Genomic DNA, 23,360 nt, shown 5'->3' with positions numbered 1-23,360 from the left:
CGCCGCCGCCCCCGCCCTACCTTCGGTCTGGGCGCTGCGGCCCGGCTGGGCCATGGCTCGGCGGGCGGCACCGCCGCGGCCTCCTCCGGGCGGGGACCGCTACGCCACGGGCCGAGGGACGGGAGCGGCCGGGCCGGGCCGCCGCCTCCTCCGCCTCATCCTGACAGCGGCGGCGGCGGGAGGGGAGGACGGGCAGGAGGAGGAGAGGCAGCGGGAGGAGGAGAGGCAGCGGGAGGAGGAGCCCCGCGCAGGCGCCCGCGGTGAGACACGGCAGCGGCCGCCGGGCGGGAGGCGCCGGGAGCGGGCGGCGGAGACAGGGACGGGGAGCAGGAGCCAGGGATAGGGGCTGGACAAACACCGGGAACCAGAGACAGGGCACAGCGACGAGGAGCAGGCAGCGGAATGGGGAACAGGGGCCAAATACTGGGAGCAGGGACAGAGGCAGGTGCTGGGGACCGGGGACAGCGTGGGGGTGGCGGTGGCTCCCCCCGGGTCCCTGCCCGGCCTGGCCCCTCGGCCCCGGCAAGGGAAAAATCACCTACAGCCCGGAGGCATAATTAATGTTTATTATTTAGACAACACTAACAAATCCCGCCCTTTAATCACAGAATCATTGAGGTTGGAAAGCACCTCCGAGGCCGTCGAGTCCAGCCTGAGACTGATGCCCACCTTGTCACCCCGACCGTGGCGCTGAGTGCAGCATCACTGGTGGGACGACTCGCCCTGAAGGGGATGGGAGCGCCCAAGATTCATAAAACCTCGTGGCCAAATGACCCTCAAAAGTCATGATTTGTCTGCAAACAATCAGGAAGCTTTATTAGTAAATTACACACTTGGCATGGAAATCGGTGTATGGCCTATTTTTAGTTGTCACGCCAATAATGCGGCTGTGATCTGGCTGGGCAGAGGAAGGAGCCTGTCCTGCCAAGGGATCCCTTCCCCAGCCCCCGTGGTTGGGCTGTGTTGATGGAGGTTTAGTCCTTTGGTGAGTTTTAGTCCTTCTACCTCACTGGGAGAACATGCCTGAACTCCAGGTTGTAGCAATAAAATAATAGATCTACATCATCTGGGCACATGTGAAATCACAGAAGGCAGAGTTGGAGTAGAAAGTACACCAGTTCCTTTCAAGGGCAGGATCTCTTACAACTCACTTTTCTTATGGCTTGCATACCCTAAAATGAGTCACTTTTAAACTGAATCTCACTTGTTACCACTGTTTTTCAAGTCTTGCTGCAAAAATACATGGTATGGCGAGGCATGAGATTCTGCCTTTTCCATTAAACTTTTGCTCATTTAAACCAAATGCAAACCTGAAATTGGGAGTCTTTGGAAATTATTCCATTTTGCCCTTTTTGATCAGTTGAGGTAAATTTTTTCAGTCTTTGCTATTGTATAAAGCAGGCTTAAAATAAAGACTTAACTTTTCAGTGTTCCCAAATTGAGACATCTAGGGCTTTCTTAATTGAAATTTGGAGAACCCAGAAGTGTCAGCTGCTCATGGAATTGCTGACTTAGTAGCAGGTGATCAAAGGATGATCTATCACTTGAGGTACATTTACAAATGTCTTAGCTCCTTCTTAGGCTTTTTTATAAGTAGCTGGATATTACAAGCATTCAGTGCATGAATTTCCCTGAAAATCTAGTCCTGAGTGTAGGAACTGAGCTCTTGAAACTCCACCCTGGTGTGTGGGTACCTCAGAGCACCCATATTAGCAGCTAATTTCATCTTGTTCATGTTGAGGCAAAACTCTGACACATTCTGGTCGGTCAAGGATCAAACAGTGCAGCAGCACTCATGCTGCAAAAAGCAAGTAAGATAATAACAAGCTTGATATCTACTGTACCTACAAGTGCTTATTAAGGGATTAATATAATTTCACTTTCATAATTTCCATAGACAGGATGATGGGATATTGGCTATTGGAATTGCAACATTTCCAAGTCTCTATCTGAACTCCTGAGTTTACATTCTGAATGGGTTTTATATGTAGTTTGAAAAATATAAGAGCTCTCAAGGGGTTTGTACTTTTATTTTCCTTTATTGGTTTTCAATTTAGAGCTGTACTAGCTTTATAGGTGTGGTTCTTACTTAATCTTTCTTTTCTGAACAGTAATTGGACTTGACAGAGGTGAAGGTTTATGTAGTATCTAATAGAATGTCTTCTAACCTGAAACAATTGAGTAACTTCCTCTGTGCCTCCAAAAGTGTCCCATTTAATTCTACTCACTTGTAGTTCTTATAGCCTTGATCTCAAAGGATTTCCCAGCATGACTCAGCTAAATCTTAAAAGAAGTAAAGGAGGTTTTGTAGCAGTTTTCTGTCAGAGAAAAGGTCTTGCAGCAGAGAACCAGCAGAGACCAGGAGTCCTGAGTTACAGTCTTGGTGGTGTGAATGTTAGACAAGTGCAGTGCTGAGGATCAGTGACGCAGGTGTGCAGAGACTATTTCTGGAATAAGCTTCTCCAGAAATAATGCTCCTAAAAATCCCATCATTTTTAATCAAATTTATTTGGCCTAAAAGCCTAACACGGGCATTTTGAGCATCAGCACCACCAGCAGCAGACACGTGTGAATGGAAGATGCATCTTCCTGGAGAATGTGTGCTGTGTCAGTACAGATGGAGGAGTAGCTGTCACCTTGCACTCTGCCTGAAATGTAATCCTGCAGGCTCATTGAAAAAAATAAGTTTGCAGGTTTTGTTTGAACAGTAACAGCCAGGGGCAAGCAGTGAGTGTGAACACACAGTGGTTGCTGGAGACCAGGATGAAAATGAGGGGACTGGGGTTGTTTGGTTGCAAGGAGAATAGTGAAGTAATTCATATAACATATCTAGGAAAAAATAAGTATTTTCATTTTCCTTGAGGAAAATAAATAAGTGGAGAAAGAGCTTATTAAATCTGTTTTTCCTTATAGGTCTTATGGTTGATTGACTTCTGTGCTTATGGGTACTCAAGTTCCAAATGAAATTTTCCCTGCTTTTTTTTTTTTTTTTTTTTTTTTTGATCATGTAGAAAGATTTTTCTTTTTCTCTGTCTTTATTTTTTTTTTTTTCCTTTACTTGGGGCACTTTAACCTCAACTGAGGCATCTATTTTCACGAGGCTTTGAAGAATGTAATTATCACTGTCCTTATCTGTGACACTAGTCCCAGATCCCGAGGCTGGTTGAGTTACCCTAGCTGTATCCCAGCTCCATGTCAGGACAAGACCCAGTTACATACATTGTACTTGCCACAAAGTGCACAGCTTTGGGGGACTCCCTGCAACTCCAGCAAGTCCCTCCTTGTGGATGATTAAAGAGACAGGGCTGTGATCACACTGGGGAAGAGTATGATCCCAAAAGCTTTGTACTCACTGGGAGTTTGGCTAATAAATACACAGCTAATTCCTTTTGAGTGATACAAGGTACTATTGTTAATATGACAGCTAAGCCAATTCTACAAAACCCAGAATCTTTAGAAAGATAAACTGAATTTCTGGACTTGCAAGGCCAAGTCTGCATTTGGTGTGAATGCAGTGGAAACAGGCTGGTGTGTGGGAACTGAGAAGCTGGCCTGTAGCACATAATCAGAATGGAGATCCAAAAGTCCCTCTAAAGTGCTGCTCCCTCCCTGTGTGTGCTGCTTTACTGCCACAAAGAAGTTGGATTCCATTGTGCCCTGTATGGTGGGGGGTTTGTGTGAATCACAGGCCCTGCTCCCAGTGTGGTTCATCTCCTAAACCACCCACTGCTTGATTCAATTCATCCAAGAAAGCTCAGGAGCGAGGTGGATTTGGGAAGTGGCTTTGTGTGTTGTTAAGGCTAAACTCCAGTGCACCCACAGGGGATGAGAATTGCAGGACTGGCGCCCTCTGCCTCAGCAAGAAGGAGATTTCATCTCCCCCCTACCCTACCTGGAGGTGTTACACAGTGGAGAGTTGGGTAACAGTCTCCACTGGCCAAACCATGCAATGACATCACCTTTGGAGGAATGCAACAAGAATGTTTCAGATGATAAGAGTAAACATGCTACCAGAAAAAACCCTGTGTTTTAAATTCCAGGTGAAGCCCAGAGAAGCAGAAGTCACACACATCTTTAAGGGGAGACTCAGTAGTGCAGGACAGCGAGTCTTGGCTTCATTCCAAAGGCAAGTAACAGCCTGGTCCTGCTCACAAAAGAGAAGAGGAAAACCAGAATTGATTGCTTGCACTTTATATATTTCTAGATTTCACCAGATTTTGTCCACTGTTTTTCTCACTTTTTTTTTTTATTGTTTAAAATAAAGGGTTCAGTTTCCTGATTTTTAAATGTTTATTTTCCTTCTGTTGAGATCAATGGGTCATTAGCATTAAGTATTGGTTCTGCAGCTAGGAGTATTTCTGGGCTTTGGTCCTTTCTTTTTAAAGCAAAGCTTTTGGAGAAAATTTACATTCATCTAAGTATTACCATAAAGAGGCAGGTTAAAAATCCCAAATCAGTCATGCTCTTTGCTTCAAAAGTTCTTCTGGAATGCAAGGAATTTAGTCTGGAACAATTACATTATTTGCAACGGTAACTTCTTAACAAACCCTGGAATAGTTTATGTGGTTAAAAACCTTTTCAAGAGCAATTGAAAAATGATGTTATCCCATCTATTGTTTAAAGGATTCCATGTGGTGCTGTTCTTTGAATATATGGGAAGAAAATGGAGCCAAAAAAGAAAATTTGGCAGGCAAAAAATCGAAGTGCTTGCATTGGCTCTAAATCCAGATATATATACACATTAATGATCTCATTTGAAAGATGTCTATATTAAGATCTGAAAGCTCTTGGTGTTCCCAAGGGACAAGATCATTGAATGTTGTGATATAACATGAAACTAAACAAGGTTTCTTACTGCAAAATAACCAAGAAATCAGAAATTCAGTCTGTGTGAGTAACAAAGGGCACATTAAGTAAAGTCTTTTGGGTAACCTTGTTCAGCAGTACATCAGAATTGCCATTGCAGGGAGGCACAGCTCTGCTTTGTGCTTACACACTCCTTCCTGGGATGATCTAAAAATATGCCATACCCCATTCAGACTCACTAAAACTGCATTACAAAGTTACCTGCACACATGCAACTACTGCAATACCAGAATCTCTACTTGAATCTCTGCTGACTTGGACAAAGGCTCCCTCCTGGCAGCTCTGGTATTGCAGCAGGATGTCACAACAGAGTGGAGAGGCACCAGCAAGGCCCATGTCAGTCACTATGGAGTGTTTTTGGTGGTTATTTTTTGTTTGTTTTGTTTTGGTTTTTTGTTAGGGTTAGAATTAAATGTGTGAGATGGTATTTTTTCTTTAGATTTAGATGTTTATGGCTTTTTATTTATATTATAGTTTTATAAACTATAGTTTCATAGTATTCACTGAGTTTCATAGTATTTTATTTTAATAAACTAAAAATTGAGTAATTTCTTTTTTTACCAGGTTTTTAAAGGATAAACTGTTTAATTAAGAAATTATGTTTAAATTATCTTTATTTTTAACTTAATAACTAATTACCTGTGGTTTGTAATGTGGACTTTTTAATCTAATTATATAATACTATTTAAACTTATGAAGAAGGACTAGCTTCTTTAAAAATTCTCTCTTGTTTTATATATGTTCCTATATTTTAAAACCTTAAACTTTAAGTTTTCTACTATGTGATATTCCAGACTTCTATTTAAACTACACCCCTACAATCCCAGTTCTGTAATTCAATTTTGGAAGTCTTCTCTACGGTCTCAGGTGAAATTCAGTGTTCTCCTGGGGGTCAGTGCCTGTCAGCAGAGAAAGCCTGAAATTCTCAGTAGCAGAAAGTCTGAAATTCTCAGTAACCAGGGTTTTAACCACACATTTCTCAGAGCTCACCAAGCACACCCAACGTGGGGACAGCAAGGGCAGTGGCACCCCAGAGAGAACTCTCTTGTGCATGAGATTACACTTTCCTTTTAAAAACCTAAAATAACAGCAGTGTTTCTGCTTCCTGAGGCTGTTTTACTCTCAGGTATTGTCTGTAGTAGCAGTTCTCTAAGCAGTAGCATCTCCTGCACTCAACTTCTGAATCTTGAGGCGGCCGCTCTGTTAACCTCGATGGGCTGAGCCATGTCACATCTGCAGCACTGGGTCATTTATCCTGTTTTCTTCCTCTGAGGCACAAGCAGCTCACTTATCCCATAAATTCTAATGGTTTGCAATGCCCACTTGCCAAGAGAAGGAGGGAGTGTTGCAAGTACTGTAAAATTCATTGTCCCGTGTGTGTTGTATTAAATGGTGTAGCCAAAAGATTTCCATGTTAAGGCTTCAACAGCAGTGCTCAGTTTGGAGTGTTTTATTCATCCAAGTGCTGTTAACCCTCAGTTTGTCCCTTTCAGAGCTGTCTTTGGAGACATTTAGAAGGAGGATACCCAAGAAGACACAGCAGTCTTTGTGTGAACAGTGGGCTAGGAGCTGAAGAGTTGCCTAGAGGCTTTCAGGGGATCACCAAATCTGTGCAAGTCCTTCAGATGAACTACCCTACCCTCTGAAATGCTTAATCCAGGTAGGATTGCTGGAAAGTGTAATTCAAGGCCTTCCTCCAGGTGGGATTCTTCAGTGATTCCTGAGTTTTTTTCTGGGGCTGTGCTGATGTCTGTATAAACAGAGGTGGTCAAATCCAAATACTTATCAATACAGGTTTAAATCCCACATCTAAGGTCAGTGGGTACATCCAGCTTGTCCAGATGTTTCTCATCAATGCCACCCCATCTTTATGAGTCCTTTTACTCACTTTTCCCCTGATTTCTCCTAAATGCTACAGTGATCTCTCTATTTGATTCTTTATTTGCTAGAGTGCCTTTTCCAGACCTATGTTCCTTAGATGCAGACACACAAAATATTTTGTACTTCTGTGTCACCATGCATTGAATAAAGAGCCTTTTAAAAGAGCTGGAAGAGAAGGAATTATCTCCAATATACAAGGCTGAGCAACTTCAAAGAGACAGCCTCATTTGCCTGAGGATGAACAAAAATCAGCAAAAGAAAGTAAAAAAAATGGAACATTTAACTCCTATCTCCTTACTGGTTTGTTTTGGGGGTTTATTTTTTTGCCATAAAGTATATTTCCTTTGCTTATTCATGACACCCTTAAAAATGCCAAAAATCTTCTGACCTTCTTATGAAAAATAACCAAAGACAAACATCTGGTGCAAAATCAATATTTCTTAGTAGGCAAAAAGATCAAACAAACTCATTTGCTATAGAATCTGTCTGATTCTGTCAAAAAGGTTATGAGATATCTTCCCTACCTCCTGCAGGCAGCATTAAGAAGCTTATTTCTCCTCTGAGACCACAGGAGGTTTCACATTGTGTTGTTAACCTCCCTCAGATCATCCCCTCCATGCACAATCCCAGTCACATTTACATGCAGACATAATGTCACTCAGCCCACTTGATGCCACTTACATCTCCTCGTTGCTATGGGGAACACTGATAAGGAACCAATTAGCAAATAAAATATTTGAGGCCGAATGTGAAAGCCACTGCTCAGTGGATTTGTGTGTGATAGGCAGTGACATTTCATTTGGCATTTGTCCTTACCTAGGTGAGCTTCTTCCACTGCAACCTCAGCTACATTCTGTGTAGTCAAAACATGTTCTTTTTGGGATTGAGAGGCTTAGATGTGCAACTGTATGTGACCCTGGGGAAATTTTACAGCTCTCTGAGAAGTGGGAGAGTTGGAAAGCGCTTTTGCAGCATGGAAGTGCCAAGAGCACCATCCAGTGCTTGAGCTGAGTAAACACACAAGAACTCGGTGGCATTGAGACAGAGGCAGCTCTGCACATCCCATGGTCCAGCTGCACCTGCTGGGGTGCACGAGGAGTTCATAGAAAGAGACCACAGCCAGTTAGAGAAGGAACTTATAAGGTGTTATGTGTAGTAAATATAATTCGCGCCATTCCTTGTATGAAATATGGAATATTGGATACTTGTTAGATTATGCCCGTTTGTATTAGTTCCCCCCCTTTGCAGGTGAGACTGGGTGTATATTGGGAACTGATTTACAAGTTAAAGGATGTGGCTCGGCAGGAGCTGGGCCATGGCTGGGCTCCAGGTGCTGACACCGGGACTGCAGGTGTTGATCATCGGTGCTGATCATCACCCAAGATGGATCTCATGGAAATCCTCAGACAGATCCATGTGAATGCAGCCTTCCCATAAATCTCATCAGGGATTCACCTACTCCGGACACTGAATTATTCCTTCTCATCACCAAAAAAAGACAATCTTATTAACCTATGGACTCTGAATAGAAGAAAAGACTGATTGCTGAAATCTTGGCCTCAGGTGGAATTTTCCCTATAAAAACTGCTTGTACCAGGATGGAGGGATGGGCATGGGGAAAACCTCTGCTGAGGCTGACTCCTTGTGGCACACCCAGGGCCAATTCCCGGGCTCGGCACTGTCTTTTTCCATGGCTGGCTAGATAGAATTTGACCGCTAATAGAATTAATTTTTATTTTTAATTTGGCTGAATAAATTCTCATTTATAACATAAGGGAAGGCTGGCAGAGCTGTCAGCCTCTCAGGAGGGCAGGAGACAATGGAGAAGGTCACATCTTTTAAAGAGCAGCTGTATTCTGAGTTGGAGTTGCTGACTGAGGGAGCAAGAGACACAAGGAAGGAGGAAGTGGAGGTGGCAATAGATGGGGCCAGTTAAGAAAAGTAGGTGAATTCAATCCATGATGGAGAGGAGCTACTGCAGAGAGAGAAAACTGGGCCAGATACTGATCCTGTTATCCTTCCCCTTTGCAGAGTTGAATCAGCAAAAAGAGACTAGGAGGCTGCACTGGCAGCTGAGAAAATAAAGAAGTGACCTCAGCTGCCACTGCACAGTCTCAAGAGCATGGTACTGCTTGACAAATGTAGGTAGTCCTGGATTTCAAATATTAAAATAATTTGGAGAAAGGTTTTGCACAGATGTAGTAATTTTTAGTATATATGGCTACAGGCTGTTAATGGGCTAGAGAAAAGGAACTAATAGGAGAACAAGGAGGCCATGGGGCTAAAAATGGGCACACACAAAAAATGTTATCTGTAAACGAGTGATATTCAAATAGATGTCCAAGAAAAAAGATGCAACTTTTCTGCAGACTAGGAGCTATGCAATAATCTGTGCAAAGTCTAGGTATGTGAGGAAATATGAATTTGGTATCTTGTGAACCAGATATTTATTAATCAGAGATGAAGAGTGCTCCAGTTTAGCACAATATTTGTGGTAACATATCACTAATATACCCTCCCCAAAACAAGATTTTGGGCATAATTTGGAAATGCTGTAATCCAAGACAGCTCCTCTGTTGTGTTCAGTGTTCCCAGGAACAGCTTAACATATGTTTGCTCTTACTCTTTTTATATTGAACTTGCAAAGAGCAAAGAGAGTAAAACTCACTTCTTTGATTAATATTAAGCAGTGTTTTGTTTGTGCCCTGTGGCAGAAGTGCCCAGATGGAGTGGGCTGGATACTGAAAACACAAGAAGCATTTAGTGTTCTGTGGAGCTCTGTTAAAGTTGTCTGAATAGAACATCTGGTATCAAATATTTGGATAAATCAGTTGCTGCAAGTATTTGGACCTGCTCTGGGTCTGTGCTTTGTTCCAGCATTGCATTCCCTCTCTTCCTTCCTTGTTGCTAGAGCCAATAGATGATGGTTTATTGCCTGGTGCAGTCCATTAAAGTCCCTTTGTTGGGGCTTGGCAATTAGCTGAGCAGAAAGAGTGTAAAAATCACTTTGACATCTGTGGGGTTGAAATGGCAACACCAACTTAAGATCTCCCTGAAAGGCTTTTTATCTGTCCACAAGGTGATGCAGAAAGAAGAAAGAAAGGTTATCCAGAGGTTTTGAGAAGATATTGTCTGATGTGTCTGCAGAGTGGGACCCTGTTTGAGAGCTTTTGTCTGTGTGAAAGGCGCCTGCCCACTACAAGGCCCTAGTGGGGATAGATCCATGCAGCACCTGCCTGCCAGGGAAGGTGAGTGCTTCCCCACAGCTCAGCACTTCCAAATGCCACTGCCAGCCCAGCCTCGTGTGCCAGGAAAATTCCTGCAGAGCTGAGGAATGTGAAAACAGGAGCTGCTGTGTGTCACAGGACTGATGCCACTCGACAGATGGAGGTGCCCATACTGCAGCCCCACAACATTCCACAGCCTTGTTCTTCCCAAAAATCATCCCACTGCTGGGCACAGTGAGAGGGGCAGGCTCTCACATCACCACCTGTGACTGCAGGGGTGAGTCAAGGGCTGGTGCATATGACCCACCCAATTTAGAAAAGTTTGAGATTAATCCTTTCGCTTTAGAAAGTGTTTCAGCTAAGGACGGCTGAGTACACAGAGCTACTGTCACCCTGGCTGAGAATTTGGACATTTGGCTTCAGTCTTGGACAGATTTTTCTATGAATGGTGTTTTCCCCTGTAAATTTTACCAAATTTACCTGCTCAGAGGCTCTGACTCCTGGATCTGTGACCAAAGCTTTGAAAGAGCACCAAATGGGAATTCCTAAATTACACTCAGAGTATTGCAAAGAAACTGTTTCCTGTATAGTACCCAAGAAAAATGTCTTACAATGTAACATTCTTTTCTACTAAGAAAATAAGGTGTTTTGAGTTACACTGCTTTAAGATGTCTTGCTATGTTTAAAGGGCTGGATTTCTTCTCTTTTGTCTTGTTTTCAGGCTTGATACATCAAGAAAACTTCAGAGGAGTTATTATTGCCTCGCACCAATGGTAAGGAGAAAGAGAAGCAAGTTATTCATGTTTAATGTTGTTTTGTGCCAGATGTTTTGCTGGTAGAAATCCATAGCTCCACAGGCATCAATTTCTTCAGGATCTGGAATGTTTGACACAATTTTTTTTCTCCTTTCTGGATGGTCTGTAAAGGAAGCTGCTTGCTTTTGCAATATTGAATATTCACGCTGAGAAGTTATAAGCAAAAACAAAATAATGAGAGACAGGGTCTCTAATAAGCTTCCTGTCACATGAGGCTGTGGTTCTGGTGCAGCAGATGTGGTTGCTGACTTGTTTCCAAAATGTTTGTTGAGTGGTGATTAGATTCTGTCATAGTGATGTTATATCTCTGTGATCTCATTCAATACAAGTAGTTCTGCAAACAGTGAAATATTTTTTTCCTATGGATTTATATCTTGGATTGTGTTTAGGCATGGATTCTCTGATGTCTAATGGGGATTTAATTCATTTTAGCCTGTTTCTTCAATGAGAAATGAATAATCTGTCTTAACTTGGCTGTCTATTTTCACAGAACTTGCAGGAATTAAATATCATAAGTTCTAAAAATCTGGGTGGGAATTATGAGCCAGTTCCAACACAATTTGGGGCCAATTAATATAAACAAACATAAACATGAGTCTCATTTTCTTACAAAAGCAAAAGGTAAGACTCAATCTTTACTACTTTGTATTTCCACATTACCTGCTTGATTCTCTTCTGGTTTATTTGTGATCAACCATAGAAGGTATGCTTTATTTATAAAGCTATATGAAATATGGGACTTTTTTCCACACTGAATGCATATTAAGTCATCATTAATTTATGCTTGTTATAGGTCTCACAAGAAGTCACATTCTCTTCTTACTGTCCTTGCTGGAGCATGGGAAAGAGGTAACATGCATTTTAACTTACATGTTTGCACAGACAAGTACAGAGAAAACTAATTCTAAACGAAAAATTATCTATTGTATCACCAGTTCTGGTGAAGGAAATGTAGAATTAAAATTATGTTTTGGATTGCTGAGTCCAGTCTTCTGCTCCTGTAGTGAGCCAAGTTTCCAATCCTTTTCATAAACAGCTTGGTGCTATTCAAAAATATACTCTTTCCTCTTTGTTGTCTCTCCTGTTCTCCCAGTTTCCCACTTTATTTGGTGTTTGTTCCAGAATTTCCTTCTTTTGATGGGAAAGAAACCTTTTCATTTCCATGGTCAGTTTAGGCATGTTTCTCTTTTCCTGTGAAATTCCTAAAAAATTAATTATTGCAGGTAGCCATGTCTGTATAAAAAATAAGGAAGGAAAACTCTTATAAGAGGACAGAAAATCTTCACTTGGGTAAATCCTTAAGACTTAAGTCTGTTGGAAATTAGGCTTTAATAGCACTTAGCATAAAGTGTTTGTGTATTCATACTACCAGGTTTTTCTGGGACTGGCAAATGAATTATTTAGTAATGGAAACTGCATGTGCATGTGTTTGGCTTCTGTAGGTTCATGTGATAGAAAACTGTAAGAGTGTCTGTAGGGATCACAATTGCACAACTTTGTGTCTTATACCCTGTCTTAACAGGGCTCAGAAATTCCCATTTAGCTGGGTAGAAGAGAGATAATAGAGTGGCAAGTCTCAGCTTTTATTGCCAATGCTTTAATCTAAAATAACATTTATGGCCTGTAGATTTGGTTCTGTGCAGGTCTGCATGACTTAAAATCTATTACACCATTTCATATTTGTACATCTCTCTCCAGTTCCTGGATACGAAAGAAATGAAAGGTCTAAAAGGTTACCTTTATGTTAATAGGTCCAGATATACCCAATATTTAACTTCCCTGGACAAAGGAATTGCACCAAGGGCTGGCTTGTCCTGTTAGCATGTGACAGTGTCAGCCCTGTGTGCTGCAAAGCTTCATGGAGCCTTAGAGAATAAAAAAGAAAAAAGCCAAGTGTATGCTCAATAGAAAACAGATGGAGTTTTCATTAGATATTACTTTTAATGATCTGCTTTTAAAGTAAAGATACACCATTCTGAACAGAAGGGCCTCATAATAGCTGTGTTTGAGTCCCAGGCTCATTAACTTAGCTACAGATAAGCAAGACTGCAAGATCTTTGTATCATTAGAGGTTCCAGTCAAGCTTGCCTACCATTATTAGAATTCCAAACACAGCAGAACTATTTTGGAGCCTTAACAATAATTTATCCTGAAGATGTATCTTTATTTAATGATTCAGAGTTGTTATTATGGGCCTGGCAGTCAGTTGCTCAGTTTCTGGAGTATTACCATTTAACCTAGGTCAGGATAAAAATCCTGGAATATTCATTGCAGGGCAGACCTGAAGGCCTGTTCTTCACAGTCCACTTGGGTGTGACTGTCCCAAATGGTGTCACTGGCTGTGAGAGGTGACCCCAGCAGTCTACAAAACCTGAAGATCCCTCCTGAAAAGAGGGACCCTGCAATCTGTGCCTGTGGGCACTAAATCAACTTTTGACATGCAAAGAACAATGCAATCCCAGGGTTTTAGGAGTAGATGCTTGCTGCCAAACCACAAGAAATGCTTTTGTCTGGAACTCATGGAGCAGTAACATAGCAGTGGAGGGTGTACCCTTGTCTGTTATTCCCTCTGAGCAATTTCTCAGAGACTTGTTACCAGGATTCAGATAGATTTCATGGAACTAGGAGAGAAATAGGCTTTAATTTCCTTACAAAAGTGGGGAGAGACAATAGAACTCAGCAAAATGTGGCATTTTTTTTGTTTCTGTCTGAGAGTTATGCAAGCAAAACCCAGTGCCCATCTTCAGGCAGTACTCTCTAAAGTGAGACTCATGTGAGAAAATTTGTGTTATCTTTCTTCTGGTGTGAGTTGATAAAACTGCTTCATTTCCTCTGCATATGTGTAAATACAACCTATGTCTTCAGCTGATCTCCAGCTGGGGAGCACAAATCAGAATCCAAGTTTCTCAAAGTTCAAGGAAGTTTGGAGCTGATGTTCTGGTTCAGTGCCACCTCTGCAGAAGAATACCTGTATGAATAATAAGAAAAAAGCAGCCTCTTGTTTTCACAAGAGATGGACTAGAAGGATCAAGTCCAGTGGCAATCTATCACAAACTCCTACTTAAACACTGTTATAGAACCAGGTTTTTCCCACTCTGTTAGAAACCTTCTTCAATTTACAGTCTAGAATTATTGGTTGACTAGTTTGTTTACATTTAGTATTGTGCCAAGGCTGCCTTTTAGTTTGGATTATTACACACAAACAGAACGCATTAGATTTCCTTTGCTTTTTGTGTCTTTCAGGAAAAAAAAAAAAAAAACCCAAACCACCAAACAACAACAACAACAACAAAACAAAACAAAAAACAACAAAACTTGTGTTCCAGGTCAAATTATTTCTACATGCAATTTAAGGGCAGGAGAATAAACAAAAAGAGGAGAGGATAAGTGAGAGCTTTATAGTTAGATTTGTGTACCTTAGTTACAATGGCCCAACCCTTTTTCAACAACATTTCTGCTCTTTTGATGGCTGCTGTTACCTTATGTCCAAGTAATTGCAGTGGATTTCTTTCTGTGTGATTTATTTGCAGACATCAAGGATTTCCCCTTGCTATGTTGGTATAGTGGAAAAAACAACACTTCTTATACAATTGTTTCTTTCTTCTTTAGCCGTTCAGTGGCCTTTTCCTGATTAAAGTATCTTTTTGAGCATGGGTGGCCAAACCTGAACAAGCCAGTTCCATCACAGTGGTGATTCCAGCACAAGGTGAGAGGCTCCCACTTTAGTTTGGGAAGAATTTTCACAGGATGAATTCTCAGCAAATTCTGAGCAGGTGCCTTTCCAAAGTGTCTAGTTATGCAAAGCTCAGTCACCCAAGGGGAAACTTGTCCTAAGTAAATAACCTCTATGGATCAATGCAAAAATGCACACTGAAGTGACAAAAGGCTTGCTTTGTACACAGGAGATAACCCCTGCACTGCTCAGGGTAGCAGTACCTGGTGTCTGGTACTCCTGGGTGCCACGGTGTCCATGTGTGCACACAGAGCACTGACTGAAACTGGGGGAATTCCTGCTGCAGTGTTTCCAGAGTCTTGGGGAAGACAACTTCTCAACAAGGTAAACTGGTATTTTAGCAGATCTTTGCTGCACCAAGTATTCCACCAGTGGAGAGTTCTGGAGAAGTGATTAAGAGAAAATGCAAGTGACCTCCAGAGCAAGGTACTCCTGTTGAAAAGTTAAGATGTGATTTTAAGAGGTACTGGATAACTTCTAGAAGTTGTTTCTTAAAGCATCTGCATGTCAGCACCCTAGATATTTTAAACTGAGCATGCAGAACCCCAGCATGGATGGGCACTCTTCATGAGGGGGCCTACATGACTCCCTTTAGTCACTTGGCAACACAATAATAGAAATAGCAACGTGGGATTTCTTATGTCTATTGTGTCCATTAGAACAATACTGCTGAGAGCAACTGAGACCAAAGGCCTGGCCTTCAAAATATATGACTTGAAAAGAAAGCTGCATTTTTTTGGTAAGGTCCAAATGTATTTCATTCAGCTTTGCTGCTACTCCCAAAGTTTAGTTGTAAACAAGTCACACATCTGGGTAGCACTGCCTGTAACTGTCTTCATCCTCACCAGGAATTACTTCACAATGTTCTGTGTGTGCAGAAAGCAGCTTGTAAGAGGTAACCTGAGCAAACTCTTACAACTGAAGAGCTTAAATATCTTCAATGACCAGCCTGCAAAGTACCCACAGTCTTTAACTTTATGGATATAACCCTGAAGTCTTAAAATTCTGCATTTTAGCCCTGCAGAGTTCCTCTGATTCTGACTGCTCCCTATCAGATTTCCATGTTGACTCTTTGTCCAGACAGGTCAGCTGTCCAGTAATTGCTTTCATGGGAGGTGAGTGTGAACTTGAGTAGAACTCAGGTACAGCTATGAAGGGTTTTGTGGCTATACAGTAATAAAACTTTGAAAACCATTTCTGTACGTCACAAACAAAATTAAGTAAGCTATCAGAATTATCATTAGTCAGTGCCAAAATAATGTTGCACCTGAATAATGTTGAAGTGAAATGAGGTTGTTTTCTCAATGCACAGCTGGCATATCCTGTAACTTGGATTCTGCACTCTAGAGACTGAATTTATTTTAATTAATTAATATTTAAAATGTTATATGCCCCTGATTCCAGCCTCAGTTTCTAAAATCATGACAGAAAAAACAGTGGAAAAAATACCCACTGAATTCCAGTATAGACAGGGATCCACAGAAAGGGATAGGGAACTTGGAGACTCCCAATTTGTGCACAGCTGATACAAAACCAGAGTTTGGAGTTCATGGCTGCAGACAGGTTAAGAAGGGGACATGACCTGTTCACTCGAAGAGACTGAGGACACCTGGAGAAGGCTACATTTTGGAGGAGTTGACAGACTGCACTGGTTGTCTGCCTTTCTCTTCTTGGAATGACCATTCCAAAAAGCCTTTACAAACATCCAAGCATGGTGGTGAGGTCCTCAGCATGGAAGAATAAATTAAGAGTGCTCTTGATGCAAAACTGCTGTTCTTCTCTGCTCCTAGATTGTTCCTACTCCCAAGCACACAGCTTGCCAGCTGATTTGTGGCTGGTTGCCACATGCTCCCAATTTCCTTTACACTTGCCTGGCACTTCCTTGGCCAAGCAGAAATAGGGCAGAGCACAGAAACCACCCCCCATGAACCACCTGTCTTCAGGCACAGAGACACAGCTTTCCCCACAGTCTGAGTGACACCAGGATGTGGCATCTCCTGGGGCTCTGCAGGCTCTGAGAGCTCACAGAGGCAGAGACCCCACGGGTGTTCCTTGGCATTCCCACACCTCTTTCCCAGCTGGGTGTCCCTCATGGCCTTTGTAAATAATTAATGAAAGACACTTCCGAATAAATACTTTCTGTGCTACTGTCTCCAGTACTAAGGATTAACATTGCATGAGCCTATGCCTTTACTGCTCTTCAGCAGTGACAGAAATTCATTTCTTGGCCAGATTTTACGAATGATGTTCCATATTTATTGTGTATTATGACCTTTTTGGATGATACAAAGTGGAGTCTAGGCATCTGTCTTTGGTTCTAACACTATTTTTATTCTCTGATGAACAGTGTGTTGCAGTCTATAGATACCTGTAATTTACAACATTTTTTTGAGTTTAAAGTAAGATCATGATTAACATTTTATATGAAGCAAGGTGGTGAACAGGAGAGTTCACTGACTTTTAGACCCTGGAATCACACAAACAGTTTTACATGCCAAGTAAAATATTTGGTAGGTTTCACACCAATCTTTTACCAGTGAATATCACAATGTTGCTGTTGGGAAAAACTGAATTTATTAAGGCAGTATATTTTAAGAATTGGCTCCAGCACCACACAGCTGGAAACAAGGAAAAAGTAATCCAAGGCAGCATGTAAAAAACTGTTCTCTAGTTAGATTGTGTATTTTTAATAACTGCCTCCAACAGACCACCCTATGACACTGATTGCCAGCATGGAAAACCTGATTGTTCAGAAGTCATGTAAATAAGACAGATGTTGAAATGCCAGCCTCCCACTATTCACCTACAACCTATTAATCTTTTTCTGCTTATTTCACTTATTTCCTAGTATCTTTTCTCTCAATGTACTGATATTTTCCTTCAGTACCACCCTCTTTGCCTCCCAGAATCATCTGTAGCTTTCAGCTTTAATGGCAGAACAGGAACTGTTCAGAGATCTTTGAATCTTTCACCTCACATGCCACTTGCACAAGGGCAGGCTACTCACTGCTTAGAGAAGAACTATGAACATAGGAAAAAATAGAAATTTATTAGGCTGGATCACCAAAAAACCCAAGAATCTCTTACTTCTGTTGTCTTGCACCAAAATACATTAAGTACTTCCTGGTTTTTAACATACTTTCTCTAAAGGATGTTTATTAAAAGATAGTGTCAATGTGTTGTCATTTCTTTGGCTACTTGGGTCCAAGTTTTTGTAAATGTCTCTTGTTGTAGGCTGAAATATATTACAATTTATTAACTATTTTCCTTCCTAAAAATGAAACAAGCTGCTAAGAGTTCCACAAACCCATAATTAACTTCCCCTTTGAGAACAAAGAGGATGCATTTTTTAAATGTTTTTATTGCCTTAGTGATACATGATACAAAAAAATACCCTCTTCAGCAAAACACACAAAGAACAGGAATGAGTGCAAACCAAACAAATCAGAAAGTAAATAATCTCTGAAACCATTTATTTCAATGCAACAGGGAACAGTAAAGTTTTGAAACAGCTTTTCCTCCTCTGGAGAATTCAGAACTTATTTGAGCTCCTAATATAAGTCAGAATATTGCATTAAACCAAGATTTCAATTCCTTCCTCCCAGAGAGACCTAAACAGTGTCCTCACAACACGTTTGTTTTGTTGGAAAAGAAGAAAAACTTAGTCTTGGGAAAGACTGCAGCCTGCTCTGTCCTGCCAAGGCAATGGCTGTGCAATGTGCTCTCCTCAAGGGAACGACAAGGACAACTTGGAACATAAAAACATGGATTCTACACCATCACTTCTTAGATCTCTATTCCAATCAGTTTGTACTTCCAAAGACAAGCCTTCTCCAGCTAACATGAGCACCTCGCCCAGGTGCTTCAGCAGAACTCCAGTCTTATGTTCTGTCAGGCTTTCTTCTCCAAGCAGCCCTGCACAGAGGAATTCTGAAGACATGACCCAAACCTTTGTATTTTGGGCCACAGCAACATGGAAACGCCTTCCTGTGCCTCTGATACCAAAGCGCAGCTACAAAACTGCACTCGGATTCCTGGATGTGCAGCCATCTCCTTGGCACCACAGTTCACTTGATGTCAGACCCTCTTGACAGACTGAAGTATTTGTAGCCTAGAAAATTCTCCTAGGGACGGTTTGTTCACAGGCTAATATAGCTTACAAAGGGAAAATAATGTTTTTTCTTCCTTGTTCAGTATATTTTTTAATATTATGAGATAATTGACATTTCTTCCCTCTCTCTGCTCTCATTTATTATGGTGACAATGCTTCTGAAGTATTTGATAAATTCCATCCGAACATCTTCAGGATCTTCCTCTAAGTTGGAATGTATCAATTTTAGCTTGTTCAGTGGATAAGCTATGAAAATAAATAAGAATAATTAGGTATATTCTTCTTAGAAATAGTCACAATCATGAAACAGCTCAGCTGGAATTCAGTGGCACACAATGTTTGACACCCCAGATAACACAGAACAGGGCAAGGAGAAATGCAGCAGAGTTTGTCAGTGTTGCAAACAAATATAGCTTATTGCCAGATTAAATTCTTCAAAATTTATTATTATTCAAGTGTAAAGTCTAGTTTTGGTCTCATATTCAGTTAAGCAGAATTAAACAAATTGAGCACTGAACTACAGTTTTATTATTAAAGTGATATGATACTCTTTGATTACTTCAAAGAAGTTATGGAATAATATTGTTGTATTAAATATGTATTAATATATTAATACTTATAACAAACATGTCCTTGTTTAAACAGGTTGCCCAGAAGGGAATGTGTGTTTTCACAGCCATAAATAGTCACAAATAATTCTGCAGTATCTAAGGTACCTATTGCTAATTTTAAGATGCAGCTCATTTGCCTTTTATTTTGAAGAGCTCCTGTTCTTTTGGCTGGCAAAATACAGACTTAAATGCCCTAAAGGGTGTCTGTTACACAAAAAAAAAAAAAAAAAAATCCAATGTAAGAACCAAACTACATCTCATAAGGAAATAAGGCAGGAGTTCTAATTTCTGGTTCAGCTGCATATACACTTGGAGAAGCCACTGACACTTTCCCTTCCCCATTCCCAGAAACAGGAATATTGCTCACCTTTGAAATCCATTATTTCTGCTTTTTCAAAGCACTTTAGTGCTCTTTAATCAACAGATTTAGATGAAAAAACCATGAAGTATTAACAAATTTGAAGTCACAAAGATCAATGAAAAGCTCTGAGCTACAAATGGAGTTCTCCATCTCCTTACCCAAGGACAGGTTTTCTGTGTCCCCTGCACTGCCTGGCTTGTGATGTGCCACCAGGAGACACTGACTGTCAAGCAGTGGCTGCTGCTGCACGAAGCATGAGTACCACATCTCGATTTCTTTCAGGTGGCTGGGCAGCTCAGGGTTGAAGATTATTATTACACCATGAGAGTCCTTCATCAGAGCTGGCCAGCATGTTTCAAACCTTGAAAAACACAGAGAATTGAAAGACTGAGCGCTGTAGAGCAGAAACATGCACTCAAATTTCCTCAAGTTTTTTCCCCTTCTCAAGAACACATTAAGTACTTTTTTAACTACAACATCAGTAACCATGCCAGCTATATATCATATTCCAAGTATTTTGACTTATCTATTGTGACAGTTGATCTCGTGATTTTCTAATTTGATGATTTTCTGACAATGTAGAATTTGGTCAAATGCTCATTAACTTAATTAAACTTTCGTCAAATGCTCATTTTAACTTAATTAAACATTTCCCTAAGAACGGATCATTCACAATTACATTTTAGAAATTAAGGCCTCAATCATATGCACATGTTGTTTGAAGTCCATTCACATAATTTAACGGAGATGAAGGCAATCACAGAGTGGGCCTCTGTCTCCTGTATCTGTAACTTCATTCCAGGAGTTGTGGACTTTACTGTTTGAGTCAGTCCTTATCCAAAACAGAGTTCAGGGGTTATCACGGCAGAGTGTACCTAGTGTTAGATGCTTTACAACAAAAACTATAAAAATATATTGGGGTAAAGAGTCAGGAATTGTCTTCATATCAAACAGATCATTGGCTTGAGCTTTAAGAATATGCTGTAAACAGATCTATCAGGATTTCAGTAACCTGGAGGAAGTAACAATGCCGGCTTACTTCTGATCACCGCTGCAGTCCCAGAGCTCGAACCGACAGCCAGCTCCCTTGCTGCTCCCGCCGAGGCTGGGCTTCTCGTACTCCAGGATCCTGCGGAGATGACGGACACGCGTGGGCTCGATGGCGCGGGCGGCACAGGGGGCGCGGGGCCCTGGCTCACCTGACGCCCTGCGTGGGGCTGTAGCTGCAGATCCCTTCCGTGCTCTCGGACACGAAGTTGGCCAGCACCGACTTGCCCGACTGGCACAACGCGGGGGTGAAAGACACACAGACACACACACAGGAATTTAACGTGCCAGACTACAGCTCACCCAAGCTCCCCGCGCCATCCCTCCCTCCCTCCCTCGCTGGGGCTCCGGGCCGCGCTCACCTCACGGGGCCCCACCAGCAGCACCTTGGCCCTCAGCATGGCGGCCGCGCCGCGCCCCCGCGCGCGCTGCCCGGCAACCGGCGCCAGCGCGCCCATTGGCTCTGCCGCGCTCACGTGACGGGAGGCGCGGGCCGCGCCGTGAGGGGCGGCAGCGCTCGGGCTGTGGGCGGCGCGCTGTGCCCGTGTCCGCGCTGTGCCCGCGCTGTGCCCGTTCCGCGCTGTGCCCGTTCCGCGCTGTGCCCGCGCCCGCGCTGTGCCCGTTCCGCGCTGTGTCCGTGTCCGCGCTGTGCCCGCGCCCGCGCTGTGCCCGCGCTGTGCCCGTGTCCGCGCTGTGCCCGCGCTGTGCCCGCGCCCGCGCTGTGCCCGTTCCGCGCTGTGCCCGTGTCCGCGCTGTGCCCGCGCTCTGTGACCGCTCCCTCCGCGCTCTCTTTACTCCTCCGTCCCCCTCATGTCGCCTCGCCGCCCTCGCAGTGTCCCCGCTCCGTCCCCTGCGTCCTCCCTCCGTCCCCGCAGTGTCCCCTTGGTGTCCCCAGACTGTGCCCGCAGCGTGTGTCCTCGCCGTGTCCCTGCTCTGTCCCCGCGCTGTCCTTGCTTGACAGAACGAGAGGACGCAGTCTTAAGCTGCGCCAAGGGAAATACAGGTTGGATATTAGGAAAAAGTTTTTTACTGAAAGAGTGATAAAGTGCTGGAATCGTCTGCCCGAGGAGGTGGTGGAGTCCCCCCATCCATGGGTGTGTTTAACAAAGCCTGGATATGGCACTGGCTGCCAGGGTTTAGTTGAGGTGTAGGGACTGGGTTGGACTTGATCTGAAAGGTCTCTTCCAACCCGGTCATTCTGTGAATTCTGTGTGCGTTGTCCCCATTGTTCCCTCTCTGTTCCCCTGCTCTGCCCAGCCTGCTCATAGGTCTGCTGGAACAAATGTGGTGTCACAGCAAAAGAGCAAAGGGATCCTTCACAATGTATGTGCTGCTGTGGCCCAGGGCGCTTCGGTAAGGAGGAAATCTTCCTGACATTCCCCAGCTGCTCCTTTCAGCAGGAGACAGTATTTCCAACCACTGAGTTGTGTGAGCCCTGTCACTGACCAGAGCAGGAACAGCTGATGGCTTTTGAGGGCAGAAGTGGGAGAAAGTGCAAAGTCCCTCTCAAACTGTTTTTCTGCCCATAGATACCAATCTTTGAACCATGAGAAGATAAAGCCCATCACTCCTGTGCTAACTTTCAGGGTCCAAAAGTCAATGAAGGATGGAATAGAGACCACCAAGCTCACTGCTGCACCCCGTTGCTGGCCACATCCATGCAATGCTGCTCCTACATTGGCCCCCAGTGCCGTGGAGGGCAGCCCTGGAGGGATGAAACAGGCAGAGGTCAGTGCCCTCTTCCAGAGCCCTCTGTCAATGTGGAATTCAGACCATTCTGCATTGCCCTGGTGTCCCTCACTAGCTCCAGCAGTGCTCTCCTTCCTTGTTTCTTTGCAGTTTTAACAGCAGATTCTCCTTGGAAGGATGATGAAGCCAAGCTCTTGAAGATTCTTATTAAGGCTTGTTAGGAGAGGCAAGAGACTTTTTGAAATAGCAGCTTCTAAGAAAATAAAACATCTGGCAGACAGATGTGCTGCTTCAGAGCTGTTTAGTGCCCAGGTACAATAGCACTTCTAGACAAGCTTTCAAACAGGGCCTCTAGGCGCTACCACAGTGTAAATGTTTATTACCAGTACTGCTAATAAATGTGAACCAGAAATGCTCTGCTCTCACTGAGGGGGTACAGTCTACTCTGTCACAGTGGAGACTCATTTGTTGTTTCACTCCTTGTGTAGGGATAGTTTACAGTGGTTCAGTGTGGCAGTGGCATCCTGATGTTCACATATATTTTAAATATCACAAAGCCCTTTCTTTTCAGCTTTTTGGGACTAAGACAATGAAAAAGCAGTAGCTGCAACTACCTGTGAACTTGATTCTGCTGTAACAGACTGGATGTGTGCTTTCTGTTTGTGTTCTGCATGATTCAGGACCAAATTCACAATGAGTTGGGACAAGTCATAGTTAATTCTTTCCACAGCTTTGTTGTTTTCCACATTTCAGACCCTTAACTTCCAAAGGAAAGACAGAAAGGGTGGCCCAGAGAGAAGAACCAGGACAGCCTCAGCTGGTTTATGGTATTAGCTGACACTAGCACATGAAGAGAAATATGTTATAAAGGGTCCTATTGTGGACACCAGCACAGAAGAAGGGAAAAAAATGCATAAGAGGTAACTGAAACTGGGTAAAACTGGCTGTCTGTGCTGCTGCCCAGAAAGCAATTAGGATTAATTTTTAGATGGAGTGTCAGATAGGGTTTTTGTATGTTT

The 23,360-nt window shown here is 42.8% G+C and overlaps 2 protein-coding genes and 2 long non-coding RNA genes across 5 annotated transcripts in view; 2 read left to right on the top strand and 2 right to left on the bottom strand.

Annotated features, from left to right (window-relative positions):
* The window catches only part of RABEP1 (rabaptin, RAB GTPase binding effector protein 1), a 47,188-nt gene extending 47,027 nt beyond the window's left edge, over nucleotides 1-161 (bottom strand). The window contains exon 1 of the mRNA XM_021551010.4: nucleotides 21-161. Coding sequence (XP_021406685.1) covers nucleotides 21-54 — 34 coding nt within the window. The 5' untranslated portion in view covers nucleotides 55-161. The remainder of the gene's footprint in view (nucleotides 1-20) is intronic.
* On the top strand, nucleotides 53-6,497 carry LOC110482074 (uncharacterized). Of its 2 annotated transcripts, XR_013340974.2 has the most exons (3): nucleotides 134-260; nucleotides 4,041-4,126; nucleotides 6,360-6,497. It is a non-coding gene; the product is annotated as an uncharacterized LOC110482074 (long non-coding RNA). The 2 variants fall into 2 exon arrangements; XR_013340972.2 differs by lacking the exons at nucleotides 4,041-4,126; nucleotides 6,360-6,497 and adding an exon at nucleotides 609-845 and having other exon boundaries at nucleotides 53-260.
* A 5,005-nt stretch (nucleotides 6,498-11,502) lies between these two features.
* LOC146765786 (uncharacterized) lies at nucleotides 11,503-14,826 on the top strand. Its single transcript, XR_014949435.1, has 3 exons — nucleotides 11,503-11,638; nucleotides 14,399-14,495; nucleotides 14,692-14,826. It is a non-coding gene; the product is annotated as an uncharacterized LOC146765786 (long non-coding RNA).
* A 3,037-nt stretch (nucleotides 14,827-17,863) lies between these two features.
* Nucleotides 17,864-21,082, bottom strand: IFT22 (intraflagellar transport 22). The gene is made up of 5 exons (XM_021550834.2): nucleotides 21,015-21,082; nucleotides 20,805-20,884; nucleotides 20,645-20,734; nucleotides 19,764-19,966; nucleotides 17,864-18,879 (listed from the first exon to the last, which is right to left on the bottom strand). Exons 1-5 carry the CDS (start codon nucleotides 21,051-21,053, stop codon nucleotides 18,731-18,733), a joined length of 561 nt encoding a protein of 186 aa, XP_021406509.1. The 5' UTR covers nucleotides 21,054-21,082; the 3' UTR covers nucleotides 17,864-18,730.
* Between the last annotated feature and the right edge of the window lie 2,278 nt (nucleotides 21,083-23,360).

The sequence above is a fragment of the Lonchura striata genome, chromosome 19 (assembly GCF_050655825.1).
Source record: "Lonchura striata isolate lonStrDom1 chromosome 19, ASM5065582v1, whole genome shotgun sequence".
NCBI lineage: Eukaryota > Metazoa > Chordata > Aves > Passeriformes > Estrildidae > Lonchura > Lonchura striata.
This window is presented reverse-complemented; position numbering and strand designations above follow the sequence as displayed.